This window comes from Eptatretus burgeri, chromosome 1, assembly GCF_056783735.1.
Source record: "Eptatretus burgeri isolate ZD-2024b chromosome 1, Ebu_testis_v1, whole genome shotgun sequence".
Taxonomy (NCBI): domain Eukaryota; kingdom Metazoa; phylum Chordata; class Myxini; order Myxiniformes; family Myxinidae; genus Eptatretus; species Eptatretus burgeri.
The window spans coordinates 61,425,815-61,452,399 of record NC_140961.1 but is presented as its reverse complement, the minus strand read 5'-3'; the positions used below and the strand labels follow the sequence as shown (position 1 = coordinate 61,452,399).

The window sequence follows — 26,585 nt, the reverse complement described above, 5'->3', positions numbered from 1 at the left end:
GCTCGTTGATGGTCGCTGGAGGATGAACCAGAATTGGAGGGTTCACTGGAGTGCTCAGTTCCTCAATACTAACTACCAGCTTGTTGTAGCAACTCTTACGTTGCATCTTAAATCCAGGAGAATGGCGCTATCCCAGCCTTGGCTGGATGTTGGCAAGCTCAAGGATGAGAGGGTAGCTGAGGAGTTTGCAACAGGCTGAGTGGAGATTTGGGGGGTCTGGGAGCTTGGGGGTATCCAGAAAAGTTGTGGAGTGCCTTCAATGCCACCATCCTTGATGTTGCTGGTCGATGTCTTGGAACTCACTGGAGGGCAAAGAAGAATTTTGTCTCTCAAGGGACACTGGATACCGTTGTCCAGCGTCACAAGGAGCAGGCTGATTGGCAGAGCTGAGCTGTTCAGGGAGCTGAGGTGTAAAACTCTACGTGCACTCAGGGTGGATAAAGCAGCTGATGTGCGAGGAATCTGTGAGGGGGTAGAGCATCACCTGTTGTCAAGTGATTCTCGTCCTGCTTACAGGGGAATTCACACATTGTATTTGTCCAAGCCCGTCCCTGGGTGGACTGCAGTTGGAGCAGCAGGTGGTGGGATCTTGACAGAGGAGTCCGGAGTGAAGGCCTACTGGGCTAGTTACTTTGAGTGGTTTTACCAGGCTGATCCACCAGCTGTTGAGTTGGATGTCAGGGGTGTTACAATCCCTGTTGCTGACACTCCAATCAACTGCAGTCTACTTTTATTTGTGGTAACACAGGCTGCGGTGAACCGCTTGAAATGGGGTAAAGCTCCAGGGATCTGTGGCATCCATGCTGAACTTCTCAAGGCTCGTGGAAATGCTGCACTCATGTCATTGAACGCAGTTCAGCGCTCTGTCTGGAAAACAAGCGTCACCCCAACTGACTGGAAGAGGGGCCTTGTTATCCCTCTCTGGAAAGGGAAGGGTGATCGCCAAGACCGTAACAACTACCAAGCGGTGACACTGCTCTCAGTGCCGGGCAAGGTCATTGCTCGGATGATTCTCAAGAGGTTTCGCCACCATCTGCTTGAGCACCAGCATTCAGAGCAGTCAGGCTTTACTCCATAGACATCAATGATTGATGGTATCCTTGCTCTTCAGGTCCGCTCCGAATGCAGATGAGAGTTTTGGCAGGGGCTGCTTGCAGCCGATGTTGATCTCTGCAAAGCGTTTGATTCAGTGAATCAGGATGCCCTCTGGAGGATTCTTGGTCTTTGTGGGGTGACACCAAAAATGATTGATCTGATGTCTGAACTATACTCTGGTTCAATAAGTGCTGTGAGATGTGTTGGTGCCATCTCTGACTTATTTGCATTGTTACTGGAGTTTTTCAGGGGTGTATACTGCCACCCACACTTTTCAGCACTTGTATGGACTTGATTCTGGGGAGGATGTCTGAGAGATCAAGCTGCGGTGCATCGTTTGGGAATGTCAAGATCTCCGACCTTGATTTCACAGATGATGCAGTCATCTTTGCGGAGACTCTAGATATCCTTTTGGGGGCCCTCGAGCCGCTGGGATTATGGGTTTCCTGGGTCAAAACTAAGATCCAGGTTTTCAAATATATCTTGGATGCTGCAATCCTGACTCTACCTGTTTGTGTTGAGGATGTTGAGGTCACGCAGAGATTCACTTACCATGGCAGTGATACTCATGTCTTTGCTGGCTGTGAGCCAGAGGTCAATAGACGTCTCGATCGAGCCTGGGCAGTTATTAATTCACTGAATCATGGGGTGTGGCGCTGGTGCTGCCTGTGCAGGAGGACGAATGTCCGAGTCTTCAGGTGCTTGATGCTTCCACTCTTGCTCTATGGATGTGAGACGGATTCTGATCAGGGATCTGAGACAGAGACTTAATTCCTTTGGTACCAGGTCTCATCGGAGATTCCTTGGCTATCGCCAGTCGGACTTTGTGTCCAATGAGCGGTTGCTGAGAGAGATTCAGATGCGATTTGTTATCTGCATAGTCTGTGAGCATCAGCTGTGGCTGTATTGACATGTGGCTCATTTTCCTTACGCTAATCCTGCTCACCAGATTATTTCACCAAGGGAGCTCATGAGTGGAGGAGGCCAATGGTCCGACCATGTGCATTGTAGTTGCAGCGGTTTGATCAGCATCTCAAGGAGATTGGGATGGGCCAGGCATCTGCCTGGGGGATGGCCAGACCCTGGAGTACGGAAAAAAGTGTATGCAGCGACGCGCTGCTCTGGCACATGCTCCCAAACCGACCTGACCTAACTGCCATCCTATTGCTCTGAGTTTTACTGTTTCCAATGTCTTTGAATGTCTTCTAAATTCTCATTTTCTCAAGCATCTTGTATCTCACAGTCTTTTATCTAACCACCAATATGTCTTTCGCAAAGCAAGATCTGCAGGTGATATCCTTTCTTCCATTACGAATGTCTGGGCCTCTTCTTTGAGAGACTTTAGGGAATCCTTTGTTGTCGGCCTTGATATTCCAAAGCCTTTGACAGAGTTTGGTATTGGGGTTTGATATCCATGCTTCCCTCTTTCGGCTTTCCTCCTTCACTCTGCTCTCTCATATTGAGCTTTCTCTCCAACCGCTCTCTCTCTCTGTAATTGTTGATTGTTCAACATCTCCCCCCTTTCCGATCAACAGCAGTGTACCTCAGGGTTCCGTTCTGTCTCCAACACTCTTCCTTCTTTTTTATCAATGACCTACTTTCTTCCACAAATCACCAAATGCACTTGCATGCTGACAACTCAACATTACATTCATCCATGTCTTTCACATCTGCCCCATCTTCCATCACTCGATCTACATTTCATTTCATCACAGCCACATCTTTCAATTCGGATTTGGACAAGATCTCCTAGTGAGGCAAAAGTAATCAAGTTAAGTTTAATGCTTCAAAAACTCAATTTCTTCTCATCTTTCTCTTCAAAACTCCTCTCAACTCTCAAATCTCTTTTGAAAGCTCCACAATTACACCATGTGATATAATAAGCCGACTCGGCATCACTCTGACTTCAAATTTATCCTGGAATCCACACATTACACAAATAGCTAAATCTGCCTCGAAGAAATTAGGAGTCCTGTTCAGATGTCGAATATTCTTCCCCTCTGAACAGAGGTTCCAGCTCCACATACTTATTGGTCAGAATTGAATCCAAGATCATTCGACTTGTCAACTCTACCAATGTGACCTCAAAACTCGACCCGTTCAAACTATGCTAAATAGTAGGCTGTCTTTGTCTTTTCTACAGATATTACTTCGGTTTCTGCTCACAAGAACTTGCTGCTTGTGTAGCTCTACCATTAGCGAGACCAAGGAATGCTCGACAAGCCACTACATCACATGATTATTGTGGGGTCATTGGCAACTCAAAGGTGAGCCATTACAATGTTTGTTTCTTCCACTCCACCGCCAAACTCTGGAACTCTTTACCTTCTCATGTCTTCCCAAACACTTATGACCTTCACCTTTTCAAAAAGCAGATATTTTACTTCCTCAAATACTCTTGGACTATTCTCATTTCCTTACTTTTCTATCAATGCAATTATTTTATTGAAGGCTTGGCCATGATCAGCAGAGAATGACACAGCGAATTTCCACCTATTAATGGTTTGGGGTACTCTATGACACAATGTGGAATAGTCTGCAAAAAGGACATCTTTCTCTCTCTGGACAAGTCTCTGGAAGTCTTTGGAGTTTTCAATACTGTGTGGCACCCAGCATAATTTTCGAAGCTGTTTGCTTTTGGTGTTTAAGGGATCCACCTTGTTTTCAGATGTTTTTCTGAAAGTGAAAACTGTTGGTTAATCTTGATCGCGTTCTGTCTCGTGATGCTGATGTCTCATGGTTTAGGACTGACCAAAATCTTGGTTTACATCATTGTCCTCTTCCCTTACCTATATGATCCTGTATACAGTTTTTCTGATGACAGAACTCTGTGCAGAATACTGAGGCTGCAGAATAAGCAACCTATGTGCGAAGAATCTGTGAGGGGGTAGAGCATCACCTGTGGTCAAGTGATTCTCGTCCTTCTTACAGGGGAATTTATGTTACCTGCGTCATCTGCTGATCCCCATCCCATCTGCTGATACCCTTTCTTGCTGATAACCATGTATATATGCAATAGTGCACCACAATTTTTATGGGTTTGAATCCAAAGTTATTTGAGTTATTCCTGCATTAACAATTTCTGGTGAGCGACATGAAACACATATTTCAAGGCAGGAAAATCACATGCTCTCACTTTGACCCTTTATAAAGATTATCTTTCGAAACCCCATTGATAATTATTTATTTGGGAAACCACTGAAAAAAGTGCATCTCCTGGAGCTCCGAGGTTTTGTAATACATCACAACTTGTTTTGGGCAGAGGACATTTCCAAACTTACTCCAAGGCTGCCCAATTCCTCAATATTCTCCACAGAGATAAGTCCATTCTGGGATGCTCAGAGCTTGCTACAGTGTATAAAGCCTTCATCAGGGTGATCATGGGAATGGGTCCCCAGTCTGTGCTGGTGCAGCTGCTTCCCATCTTCCTCGTGTTGAGACAATTCTAAGGCTCCATGTTTTATTGGTTTCTCAAGAAGGAAGGTGATCCAAGGTTTACTTCTTGGCGACAGCAAGCAGATTGTTGGGTGCCCAGTTTCATATTACCTAACTACTGCCCTTGCTCCCGCTGTCTCATCCCTCCATCCTTCTTCAATTCAACCTTGTTGCTTTTGTTCTTCCAGAACCACCCACCTGGTTACGATCCCCATTTATAAGTTGAGTGTTCACCACAATTCCTTCATTCCTTTTTTGCCTCGTCTGTGGAATCGACTCCTTGTGTTTGTTGCCTTGTTCCTTCCTCCAGTCTTTCAAAAAGTAATACCCATTGCTCCCTTATGCCTTTTCCCATTTCCATCCTCGCTGTCTTCTTGATACCCATCCCATCCTCGCTGTCTTCTTGATACCTATCCCATCCTTGCTGTCTTTTCCATACCCATCCCATCCTTGCTGTCTTCTCGATACCCATACCATCCTTGCTGTCTTCTCGATACCCACACCATCCTTGCTGTTTTCTCGATACCCATCCCTCATTGCTGTCTTCTTGATACCCATCCATCCTTTCTCTCTTTTCGATACCCATCCATCCTTGCTGTCTTCCTGATACTCATCCATCCTTGTTGTCTTCTCGATACTCATCCATCCTTCCAGTCTTCTCAATAACCATCCCATCCTTGCTGTCCTCTCGATACCCATCCATCCTTGCTGTATTCTCGATTACCATCCATCCTTTCTGGCTTCTTGATGGCCATCCATCCTTGCTGTCTTCTTGATCCCCATCCCATCATTGCTGTCTTCTCAATACCCATCCTGTCTTTGCTGTCTTCTCGATACTCATCCATCCTTGCAGTCTTCTCAATAACCATCCCATCCTTGCTGTCCTCTCGCTTCTCAATAACCATCCCATCCTTGCTGTCCTCTCGATACCCATCCATCCTTGCTGTATTCTCGATACCCATCCATCCTTGCTGTATTCTCGATACCCATCCATCCTTGCTGTATTCTCGATAACCATCCATCCTTGCTGTATTCTCGATAACCATCCATCCTTTCTGTCTTCTTGATCCCCATCCCATCCTTGCTGTCTTCTTGATCCTCATCCCATCTTTGCTGTTTTCAAAATACCCATCCCATCATTGCTGTCTTCTCAATACCCATCCATCCCAGCTGTCTTCTCGATATCCTTCCATCCTTGCTGTCTTCTCAATACCCACACCATCCTTGCTGTTTTATCGATACCCATACCATCATTGCTGTCTTCTCGATACCCATCCCTCATTGCTGTCTTCTCGATACCCATCAATCCTTGCTCTCTTCTCGATACCCATCCATCTTTGCTCTCTTCTCGATACCCATCCATCCTTGCTCTCTTCTCGATACCCATCCATCCTTGCTCTCTTCTCGATACCCATCCATCCTTGCTCTCTTCTCGATACCCATCCATCCTTGCTGTCTTCCTGATACTCATCCATCCTTGCTGTCCTCTCGATACTCATCCATCCTTGAAGTCTTCTCGATAACCATCCCATCCTTGCTGTCCTCTCGATACCCATCCATCCTTGCTGTATTCTCGATAACCATCCATCCTTTCTGTCTTCTTGATGGCCATTCATCCTTGCTGTCTTCTGGATCTCCATCCCATCTTTGCTGTTTTCTTGATACCCATCCCGTCATTGCTGTCTTCTCAATACCCATCCATTCCAGCTGTATTCTCGATACCCATCCATCCTTGCTGTCTTCTCAATACCTATCCCACCCTTGCTGTCTTCTCGACACCAATCCCATCCCAGCTGTCTTCTTTATAACCATCCCATCTTTGCTGTCCTATCAATACCCTTTCATCCTTGCTGTCTTCTTGATACCCATCCCATCCCCACTGTCTTCTTGATACCCATCCCATCCTTGCTGTCTTTCCAATACCCATCCCATCCTTGCTGTCTTCTCGACACCCATTTCATCCTTGCTATCTTCTCGACACCAATCCCATCCTTGTTATATTTTTTTTATAACCATCCCAACCTTGCTGTCTTCTCGACACCAAGCCCATCCTTGCTGTCTTCTCGACACCAATCCCATTCTTGCTTTCTTCTCGATACCCATCCTGTCCTTGCTTCTTTTCTTGATACCTATCCATCGTTGCTGTCTTCCAGACGCCATCCCGTCCTAACTGTCTTCTCGATACCCATCCTATCCTTGCTGTATTCTTTCTGCACTCTCACTGACCTCCCCCTTCTTTTTGCCACTCATTTTTGTGTCCTTGTGTCCTTGTTGTGCTTGTTGTCTTTGTGTCTTTGTACCCCTTCGATCATCTGTCATTCTGTAAACATGCTTCCCTCTGTCGTTTGGCTGCATCACGAGCCTACTTCTGCTCAAATAAATTTGTTGGCATTGGTTCCGTTTCTTCTTCCGCATCAAAATGTTAATCAAGTCTCCTTCCATGCATTTCACCACCAAAAGCAATCTGTATGAAATGTGGCATAGCAAAGGATTCAACACAGCAAACATGGCAAAACATTCCAAAAATTTTGGGTGGGGTGAGTGTGAAGGGTTGGGGGGGGGAGATGAGGTTAAAGTAAATAATAGCAGATAATTATGTTATCGGTTTTGGATTTTTTGTGGCTCATCACAAACGTCCTACTTTTATTTTCCTTCAAAATAAACATTATCCTCTTTGTTTTACCATCTGCTCGCATTTTGTTGTTGAATGTTGGATTTCCCGTGGTGCTTTTTGAAAAGCATGGGCGATAGTGTGTCAGTTCACTGTGCAAAATCAAAATTCCTGCTCCCATCAATGGACTAGTAATTGTCTCAGCTACATAAGCATTTAATAATGAAGGAAAAAGAGACGAGGTTCACTTTTATTTTCTCATAAATGATGTATGTGAAACATGCTTTAAATATATAATAATTCGGAATTAATATATTTGATCATTATTGAAATTTTACTCGTGTGGACCTGTGACCAGAGTTGTGGATTTGCTTGTGGATTCGTTGTTTGGAGAGGTTCTGGGCTGAAAGGATCGAAACCTCGATGAAAAACGGTGCCCAGATGATGAGCCAGGCAGTTGGGAAATCGTTAAATTACTTGTAAGTTAAGATTATAACTTCAAATGAAATAGATTTTATTAGTACTTACGTGTGTGTGTGTGTGTGTGTGTGTGTGTGTGTGTGTGTGTGTGTGTGTGTGTGTGTGTGTGTGTGTGTGTGTGTGTGTGTGTGTGTGTGTGTGTGTGTGTGTGTGTGTGTGTGTGTGTGTGTGTGTGTGTGTGTGTGTGTGCGCGAGCGCGCGCATGTATATTGTTGTGGTTTCCCGCCAGCGCGCCGCCACGAGCACGACCCTGGTGAGGCAGTGGGGCCGTCTCGGCTTGATCGCCCGGAATTTATAGATCGCTGGCCCGGGTAAGCCTGGGTTGATGGGTCCTGGTTATTTTGGACCGAAATACGCCAATGGGGACATCACGTGGGGTAGGGTTAATTGCCAACTTCAACTTACCTAAGTACCCACGTGATCCAGCTACCGGGGTACTTCACCCTCAGCGGAACTCGCACGGAAGCGAACCGCTTAAGCAGCCCGTTCCGTGTGCGTTGCCGAGTGGTGATATCGCCGAATTCCGCCAGCCCGATTATCTTGTGACCCTCCAAATGGCCGACTAATCCCTCACACGCAACATGCTCAGTCAATGAAAGAATCGACGCGACGAGCTGAAAACATTTAACAATTGGGGTTTATTTATACAGTAATCGGGGAACTAGGGAAGCACGCAAGAGCAGAACTATAACGAATACAATAAATGCAATGCACACAAAGCACATTTACAGCACACAAAGCACTTCACAGTTTCCTACTTATTAGACGGGCCCACGGACACACGTACACACACACACACACACACACACACACACACACACACACACACACACACACACACACACACACACACACACACACACACACACACAATTAATGGTGGCTGATGTCTTTAATATGGACCTCAGCTCGGAGGGACAGATGAACTGAAAACCAGAACCCATCTCGAACCTCTCCACTTCGTGTGGTCTTCAAGCTGCTCGGACCCGGGCTCCAGCAAGAGCGAGCTGGATCCAATCGCCGTGAGCTGCGATCCTTCCCAAGTTCCAGCGAATCCCCTCGCGCTTCTGAACACGTGCTGGTGAGACGAGGTGCCGATCCATCCCGTCGATGCGTCGCTTCCCCCGAACAACTACCTCCAAGATGAGGCCAATGAGTCGCACAAAGCCGGGAACCAAGCAGAGAACAAAGAGCTCCACGTACCAAGAAGAGCCAACCGAACCAGGCTGACGAAGTACAGCGCAAAACACGCGTGACTCTCGCAACTGGCGCTCCTCTCTCGATGAACAACAACCAACAAGCTTGAGCCGAGCAACCAGCTCAACTCTTTCGATGAACCAAGCACAAAAAGCGAACCACCTCTCTTCCGAACAAAGCCAGAGCCCAAAAAGCGAACCGAGCCAAGCAGTACCAAAAAGCCTTCTCAGCAGAACCAAGACTCGAGCCAAGCAGAGGACCTTATCCCTCTCGGCCCCTCCCCCACTCCCAGCGTGACTCATCCCCCCCTTGTGCCCACACAATGGTGGGTGGGAGGGAGTTGTTTACGTCATGAATCACCGGACAGGAGGGCTCTTCTTCCTCTTCGCAGAAAAGGGGGAGGGCTGTCATCCTTTGTGTTGTGATCGCTCCCTAACTATTAAATGAATCAGCGCATTTAATCAATTTCTGCCCATTAAACAATGGAAGGTGAGCTATCTATGGAACATGCACTTATCGACATAACTGAGCTAAAGGAACCTGAATGATGAGTGCGGTTGATTTCCAAATTTGTAACAATATGTGTATATGGATGTATGTATGTGTGTATGTGTATATGTATATATGTATAAGTATATGCATGAATGTATGTATGTATATGTATTTGTATGTTTGTGTATATGTATGTGTATATGCATGTATGTATGTATGTGTGTATATATGAGGCCCGGTGAGGAAGAGTGATGCAAACGACATTTTTTAATGATATGATGATGATGGGCTCAGATGATAGGGTAAGGGTTAAAATAGTGCGAAATGCCATTAACTCCAAAATGGCTGATGTGGCCCTTACATCACTCCTCCTCGTGGAACCTCATATGTATATGTATGTATGTATGTATGTATGTGTGTGTGTATATGTATGAATGTGTGTGTATATGTATATGCATGAACGTATGTGTGTATGTGTATATGTATGTTTCTCTATATGTATGTTTGTCTGTGTGTGTGTGTGTGTGTGTGTGTGTGTGTGTGTGTGTGTGTGTGTGTGTGTGTGTGTATATATATATGTGTGTGTGTGTGTATATATATATATGTGTGTGTATATATATATATATATATGTGTGTGTGTGTGTATATATATATGTGTGTGTGTGTGTATATGTATATATATGTATATATATGTATATATATATATATATATATATATATATATGTGTGTGTATCCATCCATCGGGACCATACTCCATGCAGAGCGTTGGTGCTGCCTAAGCAGTCTCCTTGGCTATTGGACACAATCCTGGACGGGTCGCCACTCCGACACAGGATACCAGCATGCTGGCACTCATTTTGCCGACCTCGGAAGGATGACAGACGGAAGGATGTGTACACTACCAGTCGAAAGTGTTAGAACACCCCCATTTTTCCAGTTTTTACTGAAATTTAAGCAGTTTAATATCTCATTTTCCTCTGAAATTAAGTCATAGAACAAGTAAACAATTGCAGATAAAAAAAAAAATCGTACACTCGTTTTGTTGATCAAAATTTAATCTAAATTTTTGGCCTCGTTGCGTTGCGAACGCTGGCTCGAAGAGAGCTCCGCATTGTTCTTCTTCTTCCTGTTCTTCTTCTTCTTCTGGTGAAGACAAAACCTTTAGGATGCGGCTCCTGAACACATTTGTCCTTGTTTTACTCATCAAAGTAGCCACCTTTTGCAGATATAAAGGCGCTGTCACACCTTTAGGATTTAGCCAGCGTATGCCGATGGATGAAAATTTCTCTAAAACGCTGGCACGCGTTGAATACGTTATGGGTACGTTTTGTATACGTTAAGAGCACACTGAAAAACACTGCCATACGTCGTAGTACGCTGGCTTGAATCGTTGTACTTTGCGGTTGTCCTCAAATTTTAGCATGCTTGAAATTTTACGACGTATGCCAGCGTATGACTCACACATTCCGCTACGCTGGCCATAAGTTGGAGGCACGTTATGCGATCGTTGACACATGTCGACACACATTACTTGTAAGTTACTGAAAAGTCGAAACACATTGAGGTAATGATTAGCGTACCCGAAACTTATTTATAACCTGTGGGTAGCGTGTTGTAAGCATGTGACACGATCGTTGACACACGTCGAGGCATGTTATGCGATCGTTGACACACATCGAGGCACATTACTTGTAAATTACTGATAAGTCGAAACACGTCAAGGTAATGCTTAGCGTTCCCAAAACTTATTTCTAACCTATGACTAACGTGCTTTGAACCGATGTGTAACGTACCTCCAACGCATATTGATGTATGTAGATGTATTTGATTGACGTCTTCCGGACGACCACAGAACTTACTGAACGTGTTTCTAATTTACAGCTACCGTATAATGGCGTATTGGCAGCGTTTAAAAAAAAAACAACAATAACTTCCGATATTTCGTCACGTGCCGTTACGTCACGTCCGATTGCCTCTTCAGGTTGCTCATGTCTTATTCTTAGTTCCTCCTCTGTGAGTATTTTCTGTTTGAGGATATTGTCACATCGACATCAAAACTTAAAAGCAAATGTTCGAATATATTTTAAAATTTGTGATAGACAAAAAAAAAAAACCCAAAAAAACCAACAACAACAACAACTTCAGATATTTCGTCACGTGCCTTCACGGAGCCAAGGAGAAAAAAGAAAATGTGCCTTGACGGAGAAAATAAGTTTCGGGTATGCTCAACATTACCTCGACGTGTTTCGACTTATGAGTAACTTACAAGGAACTTGTGTCGACGTGTATCAACGATCGCATAACGTGCCTACAACTTATTCCCAGCGTAGTGGAACATGTGAGCCATACGGAGAGTGCGTCGTAAAATTTTCAGCATGCTTGAAATTTCATGACGTACGAGACGTACCACGAAATATGACAGCATACGTCATCATTTTTCAGCGTGCTCTTAACGTATACACAACTTACCCATAACGTATTCGACGTGTGCCAGCTTGGTTCGGCAAATTTTTCATAGGTCGACATATGCTGACTAAATCGTCAAGGTGTGACTGCATGGTTGACACTTTCAATTTTCAGGCGGTTATGATTTAAATCGGTGTGCGGCAGGTTTTTAACAGGCTATGCCACGAGTTCGTCGGCGATATATGCAGCGCGCTATGCCTAAGTTAAACTATCGTTGGGCATAGGTTGTGAACGCCAACAACAGGCTAAGCATTCATTTGATATAAGTTATCTATATGTAAGACAACGAAACGTTCTGTTCCCGTTACTAATATGCTATGCATACGACCAACACGTTATGAATACGACCAAAACCTAAAAAAAAAAATCATCAAAATTTCAGCGGACGCCAACGTTTTACATACATTTTTATACGTTGCCATTGCTGGCTTAATCGTCAAGGTGTGACAGCGCCTTAACAGCCAAACATACTCGTGGCATTTTTTCTCCAAGAGAAATTAAATATTTTGCGGAAAGTTCTTCCCAACACTGTTGCAGAAGTTCCCACAAATGTGTTGCACTTGTAGGTTGCTTTTTTTTCACCCTTCTGTCCAGTTCATCCCAAACCAGCTCGATGGGGTTTAAATCTGGAGACTGTGCTGGCCATTCCATGATTTTAAGACTTCTGTCTTGTTCTTTTTTTCTAAGGTAGTTCTTCATATCCTGGAGGTATGTTTTGGGTCGTTTTCTTGCAGTGGGATGAACCCCTGACCAACTTGGCATAGACCAGAGGGTAATGCATGGTGCTGTAAAATGCTGTGGTAGCCCTTTTGCTTCAGGTTGCCACTCACTCTGTTTAAGTCGCCGACTCTGGATCCAGCAAAAGAGCCCCAGATCATTGTGCTTCCTCCTCAATGTTTGACAGTTGGTGTCACACACTGAGCAACCATCCTTTCGCCGACTCGAGAGCGTACAAAAACCCTGCGTGATGAACCAAAGATTTCAAATTTTTATTCATCGTTCCATAAGACCTTCATCCACTTTTCAGTAGTCCACTGATGGTCCTTCATGGCCAAGGCAAGCCTCTTTTCCTTATTTTGCCATCTTAGCAATGAATTTCTTCCTCCCATTCGATCTGTCAAACCTGCAGCGCGAAGTCTTCTCTTCGTAGTTGAAACTGAGACTTCCTTACTTCAACCAGTGTTAAGCTGTGCTTGAAGCGGCTGTCCTGTGAGCCACCTGTCACGCAAGCTGTTGACTCTCAGAAACTTGTCTTCTGATTGTGTTGTGGCTTTGCATCTGTCAGACCTCTTCCTGTCAGAGTTTCCTCCAGTTTCCAAGTGCCTGTTGATGGTGTAGGAAACTCTACTCACTGACACCATGGCTCTCTTTGCAATTTCTCCAAAGGAAAGACCTACACTTTAAGGGTTATAATGGTCTGTCTGTCTTCCTTTGTTAATTGTCATTTTCTCGCCATTATGATATCAATATACTACTTCCTGCAGTGTAATATTGTCCAAATAATGCTTCAGAGGGTGTAGCAACACAGTCTGTTCCAACACTGCTTTTAGACAGACAGAGGATTTTTAACTAATCAACAAAAATTGTGACACCTGTAGGAATTGTTTGCATCAAATTTCAAGGCTTAATTTACTTCCATTGCTGCAGAACTGCTACAGTTGCTAACCCATTACTTGTTCCCTGAAAGGGCCTTTTTTAACAACTCTGAAATTTACATTATTTTTCAGTTTTTGGTCACCTTAACTTTTTTTAACCTCTGGTAGTTTACCACTTCCCTTTGTACCATTTGAGGTTATTCACTGGACTTGAAGTGCTGAAATTTCAGTAAATACTGAAAAATATGGGTGTATTTGGAATGTGTGTTTGTTTGTTTGTGTGTGTGTGTGTTTGTGTGTATATGTGCATGTGTGTGTTGTCATGTCTGGCTTCCTTCTTGGGACTACGGTGCAGTAATTGGTGTCTATTTTGATTCTCTTTATAGTCCCATATACATATTATGCTGTCACGTGGACAAGGACTGTTTGTATTGAAGGCACACACACAATCACCTAGATACGTGGAGGAAGTGCGCTGCCCCAAGAAACCCTAATTAGTCTGATAGCCGAAATCAACGCTGGGCAGGGACATCTAAGGCACCCAACTTTCCCGCCTAATCTAGTGCAGACACAACGCTCATCACCATTTTCACGGGAAGAATCACGACCCTCTGTGCAGTTCTTCCTTCAAAAATGGCAAATAAGAGGATGTACTCACCAAGTCACCATACTAACAAACGGATTTAATCAAATAATTATGACAATGAAAAATTATGGGAATCACAATACCCACACTGATATTTCATAAATATTACACAACACACAAGAAAGACAAATCCGACAGGCCTCCACGTAATATGACGTCCCTGACATGCAGAGAACAAGAATAAAAGGTAGAAACATTTCCCCATTAAGGACAAAGACCGCTTTGACAAAAAAGATGGATGGATGGAATAGCGGGGTAGCAAAGAAACAAAGGAGCTTCGCACGTGGGGACAAGATGAAGAAGAAACAGAGAAATGACACTTGGTGGTGGTGGTCGTGCTGTGAGATGGAATTCGCAGGACCTTGGGACCGGCAAACTACTGAGCACATGGAACATGCTCTCACTCTTCTCAGATGTTTTGTACACCTCGTCCATGGAACATGCTCTCACTCCTCACAGCTGTTTTGTACACCTCGTCCATGGAACATGCTCTCACTCTTCTCAGATGTTTTGTACACCTCGTCCATGGAACATGCTCTTACTCCTGGGTGCTGTTTTGCACACCTCGTCTGTGTATGCGTCAAACAGCACCGCATTTGAGTGATGACTGATGCCTCCCACTTGTTATTGGAGTATTCATCACGCAATCTTTCTGTGCGAGTGACCCAGGTGAGATACAATGCCCTCTCTCACCCGGCTTTGTAAAGTCAAGGGCCTCCTCATCTCCTGCGGAACTTGCAGTTGCTTCATGTACCCATAATGGACCCATGTCTTCCTGAAGCGATAGAGTCGGCTCACTGGGTAGTGTGGATCCATGATAAACAGTAAATAAGGGGGAGGTTAAGGGATCACTGGGTGGTGGGAACATCAGATTATATGGAACAATGTGGCACTCTGAATTAAATACTGTAATCCAAATAATATGCAACACTCCATCTCAATACACAAAATATGTACGCATAAGTTGAATTATTTACAGTAACCACATGTATGATAAAGCGGAATTCCTAGTCCCTGTCTTCAATGTAACTATACCATCGTGTGAAGGTACGATCTTCGTGAATTTCCCTGAATGTTGATATCTTCCATCGTGTCAATGATTAGCTGTGCGACATTTGTTCACACCCCTCGCGTGATTGTACGTTTCTGCAATCCGATTCACTCCTATTTTAATCATCTTCTCTATTTTCCCTGATGTCATGTGAAGTTTGTAAATTCTTCAAGTTCGACTTACAGGAAAAAGCATCCACAGTTGCATTTCCCAATCATCTCAAGAGCATGAGCAGCTTTGGATGGAATTCTTTACAAAATCCGGTCACAGAGCGCACCTTCAACCAAGAATGGGAGCAACATTCCAGAGAGAGAGAGAGAGAGAGAGCGAGAGAGAGATGGAGATCCCGTTTGACCTCATTCACCCTGTCTGTCCCGCTGCTCGCAGCCACGGAGACCTGGCCATGTGCTTTGCCAATCACTCAAATGGGATCGGTGGCAAACATTATTACAAGGAATAAATCACTTGCTTGTGCAGATGCATTGAGCGCGCGCTATCGTTAGATGAACGGCCTATATGTTATTATTGGACGTGCAATCGATACATTTGCGTAGTGTTTAATGGTTAAACCCAAAGCACCCTCGACCGTCCCGAAATGTGCGCTTTTCATTGCTGAGACCTAAAGGCAGAACCTAAATCCGAATTCACAAGCAGGTTCGAGCGCGCATTCAATTTGGTCTTTGTAAAACGAAGGAATTGCACGACGTCGAGCGAAAAGAGGAGTTTTGTTGTGCTTTCCATAAACTTGCGCAAATGCCGATGGTCTTCTCCTGCAGGTTGCGATGTACGGGCTGCGCGCCAATCCTACGGTGGACAGGTCTTTCTGATGAGCGCAGAGACGACAATGACGATTCGGTCCGACAAGTCACCTGTCAAGGTGTTTCGTCCTCGTGACGTGTGCACCTTGCTCCACGGTCCCAGGACTCGGCGATTAAAATTTACGGCCAAAGTGTACTGACTCTGCCAAAATGCGTAAATCCTGGCATTGAGAGACCGTCCACATTCCTCGAGCAGTTGTTCCACTGCGCGACGCCGTGGAACGTATTTATACCTGTGCGGTAAAAGGGGTGACGGTGGGAATCAAAGCAGGACGTCAAGATGAGATGGGCGTGCTCGCTGTATGGACTTCAAAAGCAACCGTAGAGGGTGATGATGATGATGGTGGTGGTGGTGGTGGTGGTGGGGGGGGGAGGACATTGTCAGGCATGCGGTTTCCCTTCCTGCATCCCCGCGCATCGCAGCTTGGAGCCAGGCACACTTTCAGACAGCTGGAATATTGAACCTGGCTGGCGGAGGGGGGGGGGGAGGGTAGTTTAAAGGCAGAAGGGATGAGAAAATTATCGAACGAGACCTACACGGAGATTTGCTGATTACGGAGTACTGTTAACAATAAGCGGCTTCAGCAACAGCAGAAATTCAACGACGAAGGGCGAAATTAAAGTCATCCCTGGGCAGCAGCGACGGAGCAGGGCAGGCAACAAGCTGCATGATGCTTAAGCAATAAGCACGATCTGTATTTACGCTTTGGCATTATTTGCCGTGGGAAAAAGCACCATTAGCAGCAGAAGCAGAAGCAAACGCGATTGAGTACAAAGAGCCATGGGTTGTCGTGTGGACTGTGACATATGGAATGGGAATAAGACTGCCCAACGAAGCTGATGGCAGCCTCGGGCTGACGATGCTCACGGTGAGATGAATGATGACGAGCCGGGAAGACGAAAGAGGCAGCTTGTCATGTCTGGACAGACGAGATATACAGGGAGATTGGACGAGGGACCTCGCGTGTGCTTCTCGTTTTGGGTGCAAAAGCTTTTCTCTCGGACTCTCAGAGCAAGAGATCAAAGAATGTCAGCGAGCCAGGGAACGAGCTCTTTCGAGGTGAAATGATTCTTGGCAGGAACGTTCAACGAGGGTGGGGGTGTGAGAGATGGGGGAGGAAAAGCCGGAGGGGGGCTGAGTCTCGAGGCAATGTGTGCACAAATGACTCGGAGATTTCCGAATGCACAACATGCCCCGGTCTTCGTGGCAGGGTGAGTGCTGATTGAGTGTGACCTCTCTTCTGCGTTTGGCTGAAGAACGCACATCTTGCACATTATACTCATCTGGGAAACTTTTAGGAGGATAAAGTTTCGGTCGTGCATCTCTGCCAAAAAAACCCCCCCAAAACACAGAAGAAATCCAAAGTTCATGCAAAACAGAACAGAACACCACGAACTTGTAGCTCCAAAACCCCCTCGATTTATGTCCCTCCCCTCTCCTCCTCCCCCCTTCTGTTCCCTCTCTTTCTTCTCTCCCTTTCTTCCGTGCTTTTCCATCTGTTACGTCCTCGTCTTTTCCGTGTTCTTGCTGCTCCACGAGCCTCGACTCTGTAATACAAAAAGACCTTTTTATATTGGGGGCAGATTCGCACGCAGATCAAGGCTCGAAACGTTTGTCTCCAGCTGCAGTTGTGTCGTTTCTATAGCGAACTTGCTCTGTTGTGAGTCGAGAGGAGGGGGGGGGTGAGGGGAGTGCGCCTGGGTGGGGGAGGGATGCCAGTGTGAAATGAAAGGGGACTTTCATAGGCGACGCCGCAGGGGCTAAGAGCGAAGAGGGAGAAATGAGACAGCGAACAGCGTGCAGGGCAACACGGGGTTCGTGGACGGACAGCGAGTGAGTGGTGGAATTGACGGAAGGGTGGTGGAGTTGGAGGGAGGGGTGGGTGGTGGCGTGAAGAACCAGATTAGGCAAGTTGGGGCTCGAGGAGGACTGCCCGACGGCCGAGTGACGCCCCCTCTGGGCGGAGAGCGCGGGTCCAATCGTTTCACCGGGTAACGGGCCCGGCCAACGGGACGACGCGCGACCCGCATTATCCAAGGCATCGTTGTTCGGCGTGGACACCGATCTCCTAGAGCCCCTTCGGACACCTATTTTGGTCTCTCCCTGCGATGCTTCGCCGTCTGACATGGGCATTCCTTGCGTGTTGGAGTTTCGCCGAAGGTAAGGGTGCAAAACAGAGACCTCTTCACTCGGTCGAACGAACTTTAATAGATGCGCATTTTACGCATGTAGAGCATCGCGTCGTGTGCGTCCGCTCCAAGGAGATTGCCCGCAGCACGAAATGCGCCTTTCCCTGACGTTTCGCTACCGTTCGCAATCCGACGCCCTGGCAAAGAAAGACCTTAAAACGAAAAGTTCGAGAAGACCGTTTCACCAAAAAAGGGGACTCAGAGTCTTGGACGAGACGGTACAGGAGAGTGTGCGCAACACGGGCTCGCACAGTCTCTTCGAGCTCGGAGATTATTTTGCACTTTTTCTTTCGTGATTTGAGCAACAGCAGCGAAATTTTTCATCTGTCGCCAGGAGGAGGTCGGTCAAACGACTCTCACGAATCGGTTCCTTGTGAGCCCATCTAAAAGCTGGTGAAGAGAGAACGGAGCCCATGGATGGAGTGTGGTGCTGAGTTGGGTGGATTGAGTGGTCCAAGTGCGAAAGTAATCGCGTCGTGTCTCTGAGCACAGCTCCCGGCACTTTGGTAATCGTGCCTTTTAGAGATGGCAATATATGATGGGTCAAAGAAGCGAGTCAGTCAATAAAGGAGGATAAGGGATGGATGCGAATCATCAAACCTTGGAGTGCATTGACTCCACAGTTTGTATTATATTGTGTGTGTGCAGCCTTCTCTACTGGGTTCGATTCCCGAGCCGAATATAAGTTGTCGGATTGGTGCTTCACAAGCTGGTCGCTGGTCGTTGTGTACGTCACAAAGCGCACCCCAGGGTGTCTAGTCTGCCAGCATTACCTTGTGGACATTAAGTAATCCAACGGTGCCCTTCATGAAGAGTAGGTGAGCTATCGCTGGCACCCTGAACAAAATACAAATGCCTGCCACCATCAGTCGAACGTCAGTCTTGACTAGCCAGTTCATTAAAAACTTTCTGAGACCACCCCGAACAAAGAGGATTCGAAGTAGTAGTTGTAGTTGTTGTTGTCATAGTAGTAAAAAAATCTATTTAGTGTACACCAAAATAAGATGGATACAAAATAATTTATTTGGTACTAGTTCTATATACAGTCTGATGGCTATGAGGGATGGGATGCAGGGGGGTTAGCATGGGTGGGGGGTGAGGGAAGGTGATAGACAATATGCTTCACATGCATTATCCATTTTGTGCAAAAGCTCAAAACAAATCACCTGTTATAAATATCTCGCTTCTGCCCTGCAAGATTAATTGGATGTCAGATGTAACGTTTTCTTTGGAGAGTGCATGAAAAGTCATTAAGGATACGAAAATTGCCAAAGATGTATGTATGAGGATTGATCAGTAAGTTTGTGGTGCAACATCGAAATACAATATTTGATTGAAAAAAAAAATTGAGATGTTTTTTCATTTCAAAAGGTTCATTTCCTAAAAAAAAAAAATTGTACAGAAATAATTGCTTTCCCAACATCAGGCATCGACCTTTTTAATGGCAGGCCATGAACTTCATGATCATCCCTAACAGAAGATGTATTGCTGGTTGCTTTTATACGACGTGTCATATTATTTTTCCATGGGACCATATATTTAGCACAACCCATTAATTTTGGGATATCCACATTGTACAAGATCAAATTGAAAGGTATCATTCCTACATTTCAAGAATACCTGCAGAGAGTTTTGTCATTTTGTCATTACCTGCAGAGAGTCTGAGGATATATCATTAATCTGTGCTCCAAAGTCAGGTGCTTAATAACATTCATTCCTTGACACATTCATTCTCAAGATTAATCTTTTTTTTTTCTACAGTGATAAAGGCACAAGGATAAGTACAGATATTACTCAAAGTACAAGGACATTCTGACAACAATGTACAAATAAATTAAGACTTGTCATTCATATGTGGGACTGACATGTATGGACAGATAAGGTGTTGAGGTCATTCAGAAATGAAATTATTGCAGAATAAACATGATTTTAATGCATAATCTGCACGTTTTACCAACAATGGCATCAACCGTTTTGCTCGAATGACATTAGGTATTTGATTGCGGTGATGCTGCACAAAACAAAAAGGAATAACTCTTCACAATATTTGAGCATATGGGTGCTATTGAAAGCTAATTTATTATTTAACGATTAAAATCTGCAGCCTCTCTTTTTAGATTCCATTCAACTAAAGCCCTGCATTGCAAAGCAACATATCAAAACCCAGGGATGAAAATAAATTTCGATGAAAATATCAAGATTACATTAATTGAAAAGACTTGACAGAACAACGTACATCGATTAAAGCTGATGAAATATTTGTCGCTGTGAAAAGGATGATTCAAATTTTGTATCAATGCCAATGATTTTAACAATATATCTAATAAGGCCAAGCACAGCAGCATTGTTCGCTGTATTATATCCATATCTGAAGATAATTAATGAGGGCCTCATGTCTAACAGATTATTATGAAAAGTGCCTTCTCTTGATAACTAAATGTAAATCGGTTATTACTAACTACTACTTCTACTATTTCTTTCATGACCCCAATCATTCCAACCTTGTGGGGTCAGTCTGTCAGGGACCTTTTCCTTCCCAGGTCTTTCATAAACTAGCCAGCTGGCCAGGCTTGACATTCAACTGGAAGTGACAGGAATTTTGAATTTATTGAGGGTGCCAGTGATCACTCGCCTTCTCTTCACAAAGGACACCTTGTGATTTTTAATCTCGACGAGCAATCAGTACTGGATGGCGGGTCCTCCAGCTTTCATCTTTCCAACGAAAGGCACACACATCAATACATTGCCCTCTATGTGAAACACCAGAATGACAGTTTGTAGTTGAATCACAATTCCAACACAGGCTAGATAGCTCAAAAGAGTGAGCATACCTCTAAGCTATCCTGCAAGCACTACTACTACTTCTACTACTACTACACTACTATAGTAACTAATTATTAATCGTATTCCATTTAATAGCTCCAATTATTCCCCCTCCCATTCACCTTTTGTGTTGTCAGATGTGGAACGTTTTTGTCCCAAATCTTTGGCAAACTGGCTGGTCAGGTATGATGTTCACTAAAAGGTGAAAGGAATTTGTAACCTGATGAGGCTACCTGTGATAATTCAGCCACTTTGCGCAAAAGATACCATGGGATCTTTATCAACCACCAATGAACTGTGCTGGCAAACAGTCATCCAATGGATGGCACACACATTTATGTTTCACCCTGAATGCAAAACACCATGGTGACAGTTTGTAGATGGGCTCGAGATTCAAACCCAGGCTGGATATCTCATCATCGAGTACACACATCCCGAGTCTATTGTGCCAACCTGGAATGAATACCCCTTACAGCCTGCGTAAATATCTGCTTAGTCTTCTAAGTTATCCTCAATGAAAGCAATGCACATTGCAGTTTGTAACCAAAAAAAGCTCCACGATGCAAAATATGAATGAACTGTATGGTTATTTTCATCCTCTGGGGATTGGAGACGTGAACAAATGACACTGAATATAAAATGAGCAAATGAGATTGACGGGAAGCAGACAGAGCTCTTGTTTATATGGTAATTTATGGAAGGCAAGCCACAAGTAAAAGAAGCTTCAGCGTAACATAAAAATGTAAAAGAGCAAAAAAAAAAAAAACCTGAAAATATTACCCTTGCCAACAACCCATAAAAAAAAATGATCCATTGAGCCTCATATTAAGTGCTTTTCATATACATTTTGTTTTTTTAATTGAATGTAATTTATTTTCTGCATTAAACAGAATGGTTACGATGGATTTTATGATTTTCTTTTTCAGAGTTCGAGATACAAATTTGCTTATTTGGATGTTTTATGTATTATGGACAAGTACTTTCTCTTTTTATAGCATTTCTTTGCTGCTTATCTCTACCTTTCTTTCATCAATTATTTTGTCGAACTGTTGAAACTATTAAGTGAACTATTAAGTCTGAAATGTGCCTTTTAAGAGTGTTGATGGAAACTTTTGCAAGCCCATGCTCACTGCCATTTTTGGATGAAGAGTTGCTCACAAAGAGTTTTTTTCTACCTTTATTATTTCTGCTTTATCAATTTCAACAAACCTATTACTTCTTTCACTTGTATCCACTTTCTTTTTTGCCACATCATACGAGGAAACAACAACGATTTTGAGATTGCTTCTTAGCTTGTCTGTGGACCATTTTTACATCTAATTTCGACGATTTTGTTGAAACAAGTTGCCAAGAGATTCGATTCAATGCTGAACTTTGAAGAGCATGCACATGTGTTGATGGAAATGATATAATTTTTCACACCACTTCCCTCGTGTGTCTCATGCATTCCCTTATCCTCTCCTTATTCCTATTTCCTCTCCCTTTTCTCCTCCGTAGTTCTCAGAACCCCGACAATCCCTTTTTCTATTCCAATGTCCCTTCTTTTCCTTTTGTCCAATTATTATTACTAGTATGGGCCCTTAGGGGCGGGCCCGTAGGTGAGTGCCAGTATGTGCAGCCCTCTCTCGCCCCCTCTCTCTCGCCCCCCTCTCTCTCGCCCCCCTCTCTCTCGCCCCCCTCTCTCTCGCCACCTCTCTCTCGCCCCCTCTCTCTCGCCCCCCTCTCTCTCGCCACCTCTCTCTCGCCCCCTCTCTCTCTCCCCCTCTCTCGCCCCCACTCTCATCCGCCCTCTCTCACCCCCACTCTCATCCACCCTCTCTCGCCCCCACTCTCATCCCCACTCTCTCGCCCCCTCTCTCGCCCCCTCTCTCCCCCCTCTCCTGTCCCCCTCTCTCGCAGATATTGGTCGACAGATAAATGGCCGTAACTTGGGAACTGCTCGTCCGATTAATATCAAACCTTGAAAAGGCACATCCGCGGGTCCCCAGCAATATGCCTGGCAAGTTTCAATCAGATTGGACCATCAATCGTGCAAAAAAATAAATAAATATATAAACATAAATGTTGACGTCATTCGTGACGTCATATCACCGTGTCTTGTCATTGGTCGACAGATAAATGGCCGTAACTTGGGAACCGCTCGTCCGATTGAGATCAAACCTCAAAAAGGCACATCTGCGGGGCCCCGGCAATATTCCTGGCGAGTTTCAATCCGATCGGACCAGCGGTCGTCGAGAAACTGCGGTCGCAGACAAACAGACAAACAGACAGACACACACAGAGATTGCTGGAATTATAGATAGATTGATGCCCTCTCCATGCCATTCCTTTATTTGTGTAAACAATATATAAATGGCCCCAAATGTTTGGTTCAGCAAAGTGTTTAACTGTTACTCTATTTCTCATCTTTTTCATGTTAAACCCACTGAGAGTAAATAGTATCATCAATTGTGTAACTTGGCATCTTCACAGATATTTCTTATAAGCTGAACTCTCCTTCTGTGTTTGCTTTCAACATTATTTCAGATTATGCTAATGATATACAGGGGCTTTAAGAAATTGATCTTTTCTGGCTTTTCGCCACTCTTCTTTCTGTTTTTATTTGTTTTCTTCTTCTGTCCGCAATTTTCTACCTTTTCTTCTTTTTATCTCAAACGGTAAATATTTTTATTTTGTCAGCACCCTTCATTATCCATCAGTTTTTGCTTCGTCAAGTGTTCTTAGTTTTTCGGTGTTGAAGTTTTTTTGTACCTCTTTACGTTTGTTTTTAACCATGGCCATACTGATGACATCTTTAAAGCAGAAAGAGTGCTCTCAAAGACTGGTGTTAATGTGAACCTATGGAAAATCCATGTGACCATTCGACTCTGCTCTTCTTTAGGGTGGTGGTCCATGTTACTGCCTTGTGGGGGTCTTTTCCTCTCCCTGGTTTTGCAAACTTTTTACATGAAGGTGCTTGAAAGCACCATACAGATGGGATGGCAGGAATGTACAAAATATTTTAAGTATTATGTCACATGTGGATTCCTGACATTGTGCATTCTATTTTTTGGATGTTTTCTATTTATTATGCTGGCATTGGAGTAAAATGAGGAAGAGGATGAGGCGGAGGAGGGGGTGAGTGAGAAGATGAGTCAAAGGAGAAAAGGAGGAGCAAAACTGCGAAAAAATACAATTTAGAAAAGGAAGAGAAGAGATAATAATAATAATAATAATAATAATAATAATAATAATAAGGTAATGGTAATAATAATAATAATAATAAAGTTTGGTAATGGAGTTGGGGAGGAACATAAAGAAAAGTGAAGAAGTTGGGAGTGAGGAGAGGTAAGGGGAATGTTTGGGGCATGATGAGAAAAGCAGGATGAAAAATTCCACCATTTTGCATGCATAATCTCAATAGCCCTTTTGTTACTAAAAAAAAAATAGTCCAAAAATTCCAAACTGTACATCAGTCGTAAATATACAGTATTTATGTTATTTGTTTCATTGGAGCACTAACATTTACCAGAATATGTGAAAGAACTGTTCTAAATATATACCGACACAGTTGTTCTTCTTCAGTTAAACTGCGTACGGACATCTCTATGAGGTGTTGTGTATTAAGTGGTGTAGGAACATTTCTTGTCATCTCACAACAGTTGTTACTTAACCTACAACACCTGATATTTTTGTTTAATTCTCACTTCTGTGCTCCTAAATATTGGCGACACGCAATTCATTGCCAACTGAGACAGTGCCAAGTGTTGAAGAGAAAATCTCACGTCCTATGTTGATGTCTTTCTTGTGATAATTATTTTTGTTTTTGTAAAATTTATCTAGGCTCCTTAGCAATCCTTCCTCATTGTAAATAAAGAAGGTAGTAAGTCGATAATTACCTACAGCCGTTGGGCACGGTGTTCATTCGTGTTTCTGATGGCCATGTAGGTATTCACCACTCCATCATTTTGTTAACATGGGGTTTGCTCACCAGTGTGAGACAAACACATATTGATTGATCATGGACCACTCGACTTTGGTTTCCTATGGACTTGCATTTTCACATTTTGCTCAAGTCTTGGCATCTATGGCAGGTTTGAAATTGAAACGAAAACCTGTAGTTTGTTTTATTTAAAGCGTTTTCGATCATGGGGTAGTGCCGGTGTCAAACTTGACAAGCTAATTAGAGAAAGCACCAGCTGTGCATAAAGGCAGTTTCAGTGTTATGAAGATGGCCTCAATTGTGGGCCCGAAGGCTCGTGTAAGCGAAGAGAATCATTGTGGTTGTAGCAGAGGATTTTACACAGGAGTAAATGTCATAGAAAATGCAAATTGCACTTACCCATGTCATGGTGATGTTTTTGTAATTGCTGAATGGATCCAGTCACAAGTAAACAGGCGGCTTGACATTGTAATGATAGATCCTGGCATGGCAGTGTTTGGCATAAAAGGAGATGGCACAGCAAAGTATGGCATGATGTGACACTGTTGGCCCTTGTAAGAAGTCTTGCTTTGTGAAGTTGGCAAAGCATTTGCTTTGTAGCAGCACAGTAGCACACACTCTAACACTACTTTATGGCACTGCATGTTTTGATAAGGAAGGTCCCTTTTGCCCATCAAAAAGTTAAAGCACTCTCACTTTCAGAAGAATCTATCCTGACAACCTGGCAACGCTGACTTGTGTGCAATTCCGATTGTAATTGGGATCATTCAGCAGATGTGCTGATGCTCTGCTGTGTCCTATGGTTATGGAGGATATTCAATGCACCAAATAAGGGAGATCGTGCTGAGACATCTTTTTGGCCTTTTAACACAAAGCAGACCCAGTTGCTTCACATCCCTTTTCCAGCAAATCATGCGCTTTCAACTTTTTGTGACTAAACCCGTGGCCCCACATGCCTGAGAGCTGTAGGGAGGAAATAAGTTGCCAGTAAAAAGGTGGAAAGAACAAGGACTCTTGCTGTGTTCCTCCCAAATGATTTGTGCCACCAATGAGTTCACCAAGATTCTGGGGAAGCACAGGATTGGGAGAATTATGAAGGTCCACACTGTTCCACTGAGAGTGCATTTAAAAAAAAATTCAAGTATCAATCAGACATTTTGAGTTCTGTCCTCGATAGTCATATCTACATTCAAAGTCATCATAATGGCTTCCTTTGAAAATAAAAATTGCTGGGAGTAACTTAGATATAATTGGAATTTATCGTGCCATGATTATTATACTGCAGTACACTAGGAACGTACTTTACCTGCCTGCTGGAACATCTCAGCATGTCCGTCTGCTGGCAGCCAGTCAGACAAGCCCACCATATGTTCATTTCCTTTTCCCTCTAATGCATTCTGGCCAGCTCTTGGAATCTTTAGCTTGAGGGCACTTCTTTTTTTTTGGTAATGATAGTGGCTATGTGCAGTAGGCTCACCATGCCTTGGCAGTGAAGTGGGAGGGCGCTGAGATGGACAGGCGAATCGAAGACACTGTGACATGCATTGACCGATCTCCTGAGGCACTCAGGTCTTTTTGGTCCTACGCGACAGAGTAAAATCAGGGTTATCGCCACTCTCGATCCTTGTTTGAGTCACGGCGTGGCACAAATCATCCAGATCATAATATTGGACACATGAAGTTAAAATTGTTGCAATTGAATCTTGCAGGGAAGGGGGTTGAGAGGTGGGGGTAGGGTGTATCATAATATGTTGGCATGTTCC

General features: G+C 44.1%; 1 protein-coding gene across 2 annotated transcripts in view; it reads left to right on the top strand.

The window, feature by feature from the left end:
- Window positions 1-17,780: 17,780 nt before the first annotated feature.
- Window positions 17,781-26,585, top strand: part of LOC147034583 (kin of IRRE-like protein 1) — a 319,700-nt gene continuing 310,895 nt past the window's right edge. The window contains exons 1-2 of one of the 2 annotated variants that reach the window (XM_085885686.1): window positions 17,782-18,048; window positions 18,726-18,895. Coding sequence is in view for 1 of the 2 variants with exons in the window: in XM_085885676.1 (XP_085741802.1) it covers window positions 17,997-18,048 (52 nt within the window). In the remaining variant the exon portion in view is untranslated. Of the gene's footprint in view, window positions 18,049-18,725; window positions 18,896-26,585 lie in introns of both variants that reach the window. The other variant, XM_085885676.1, reaches the window with a different exon arrangement.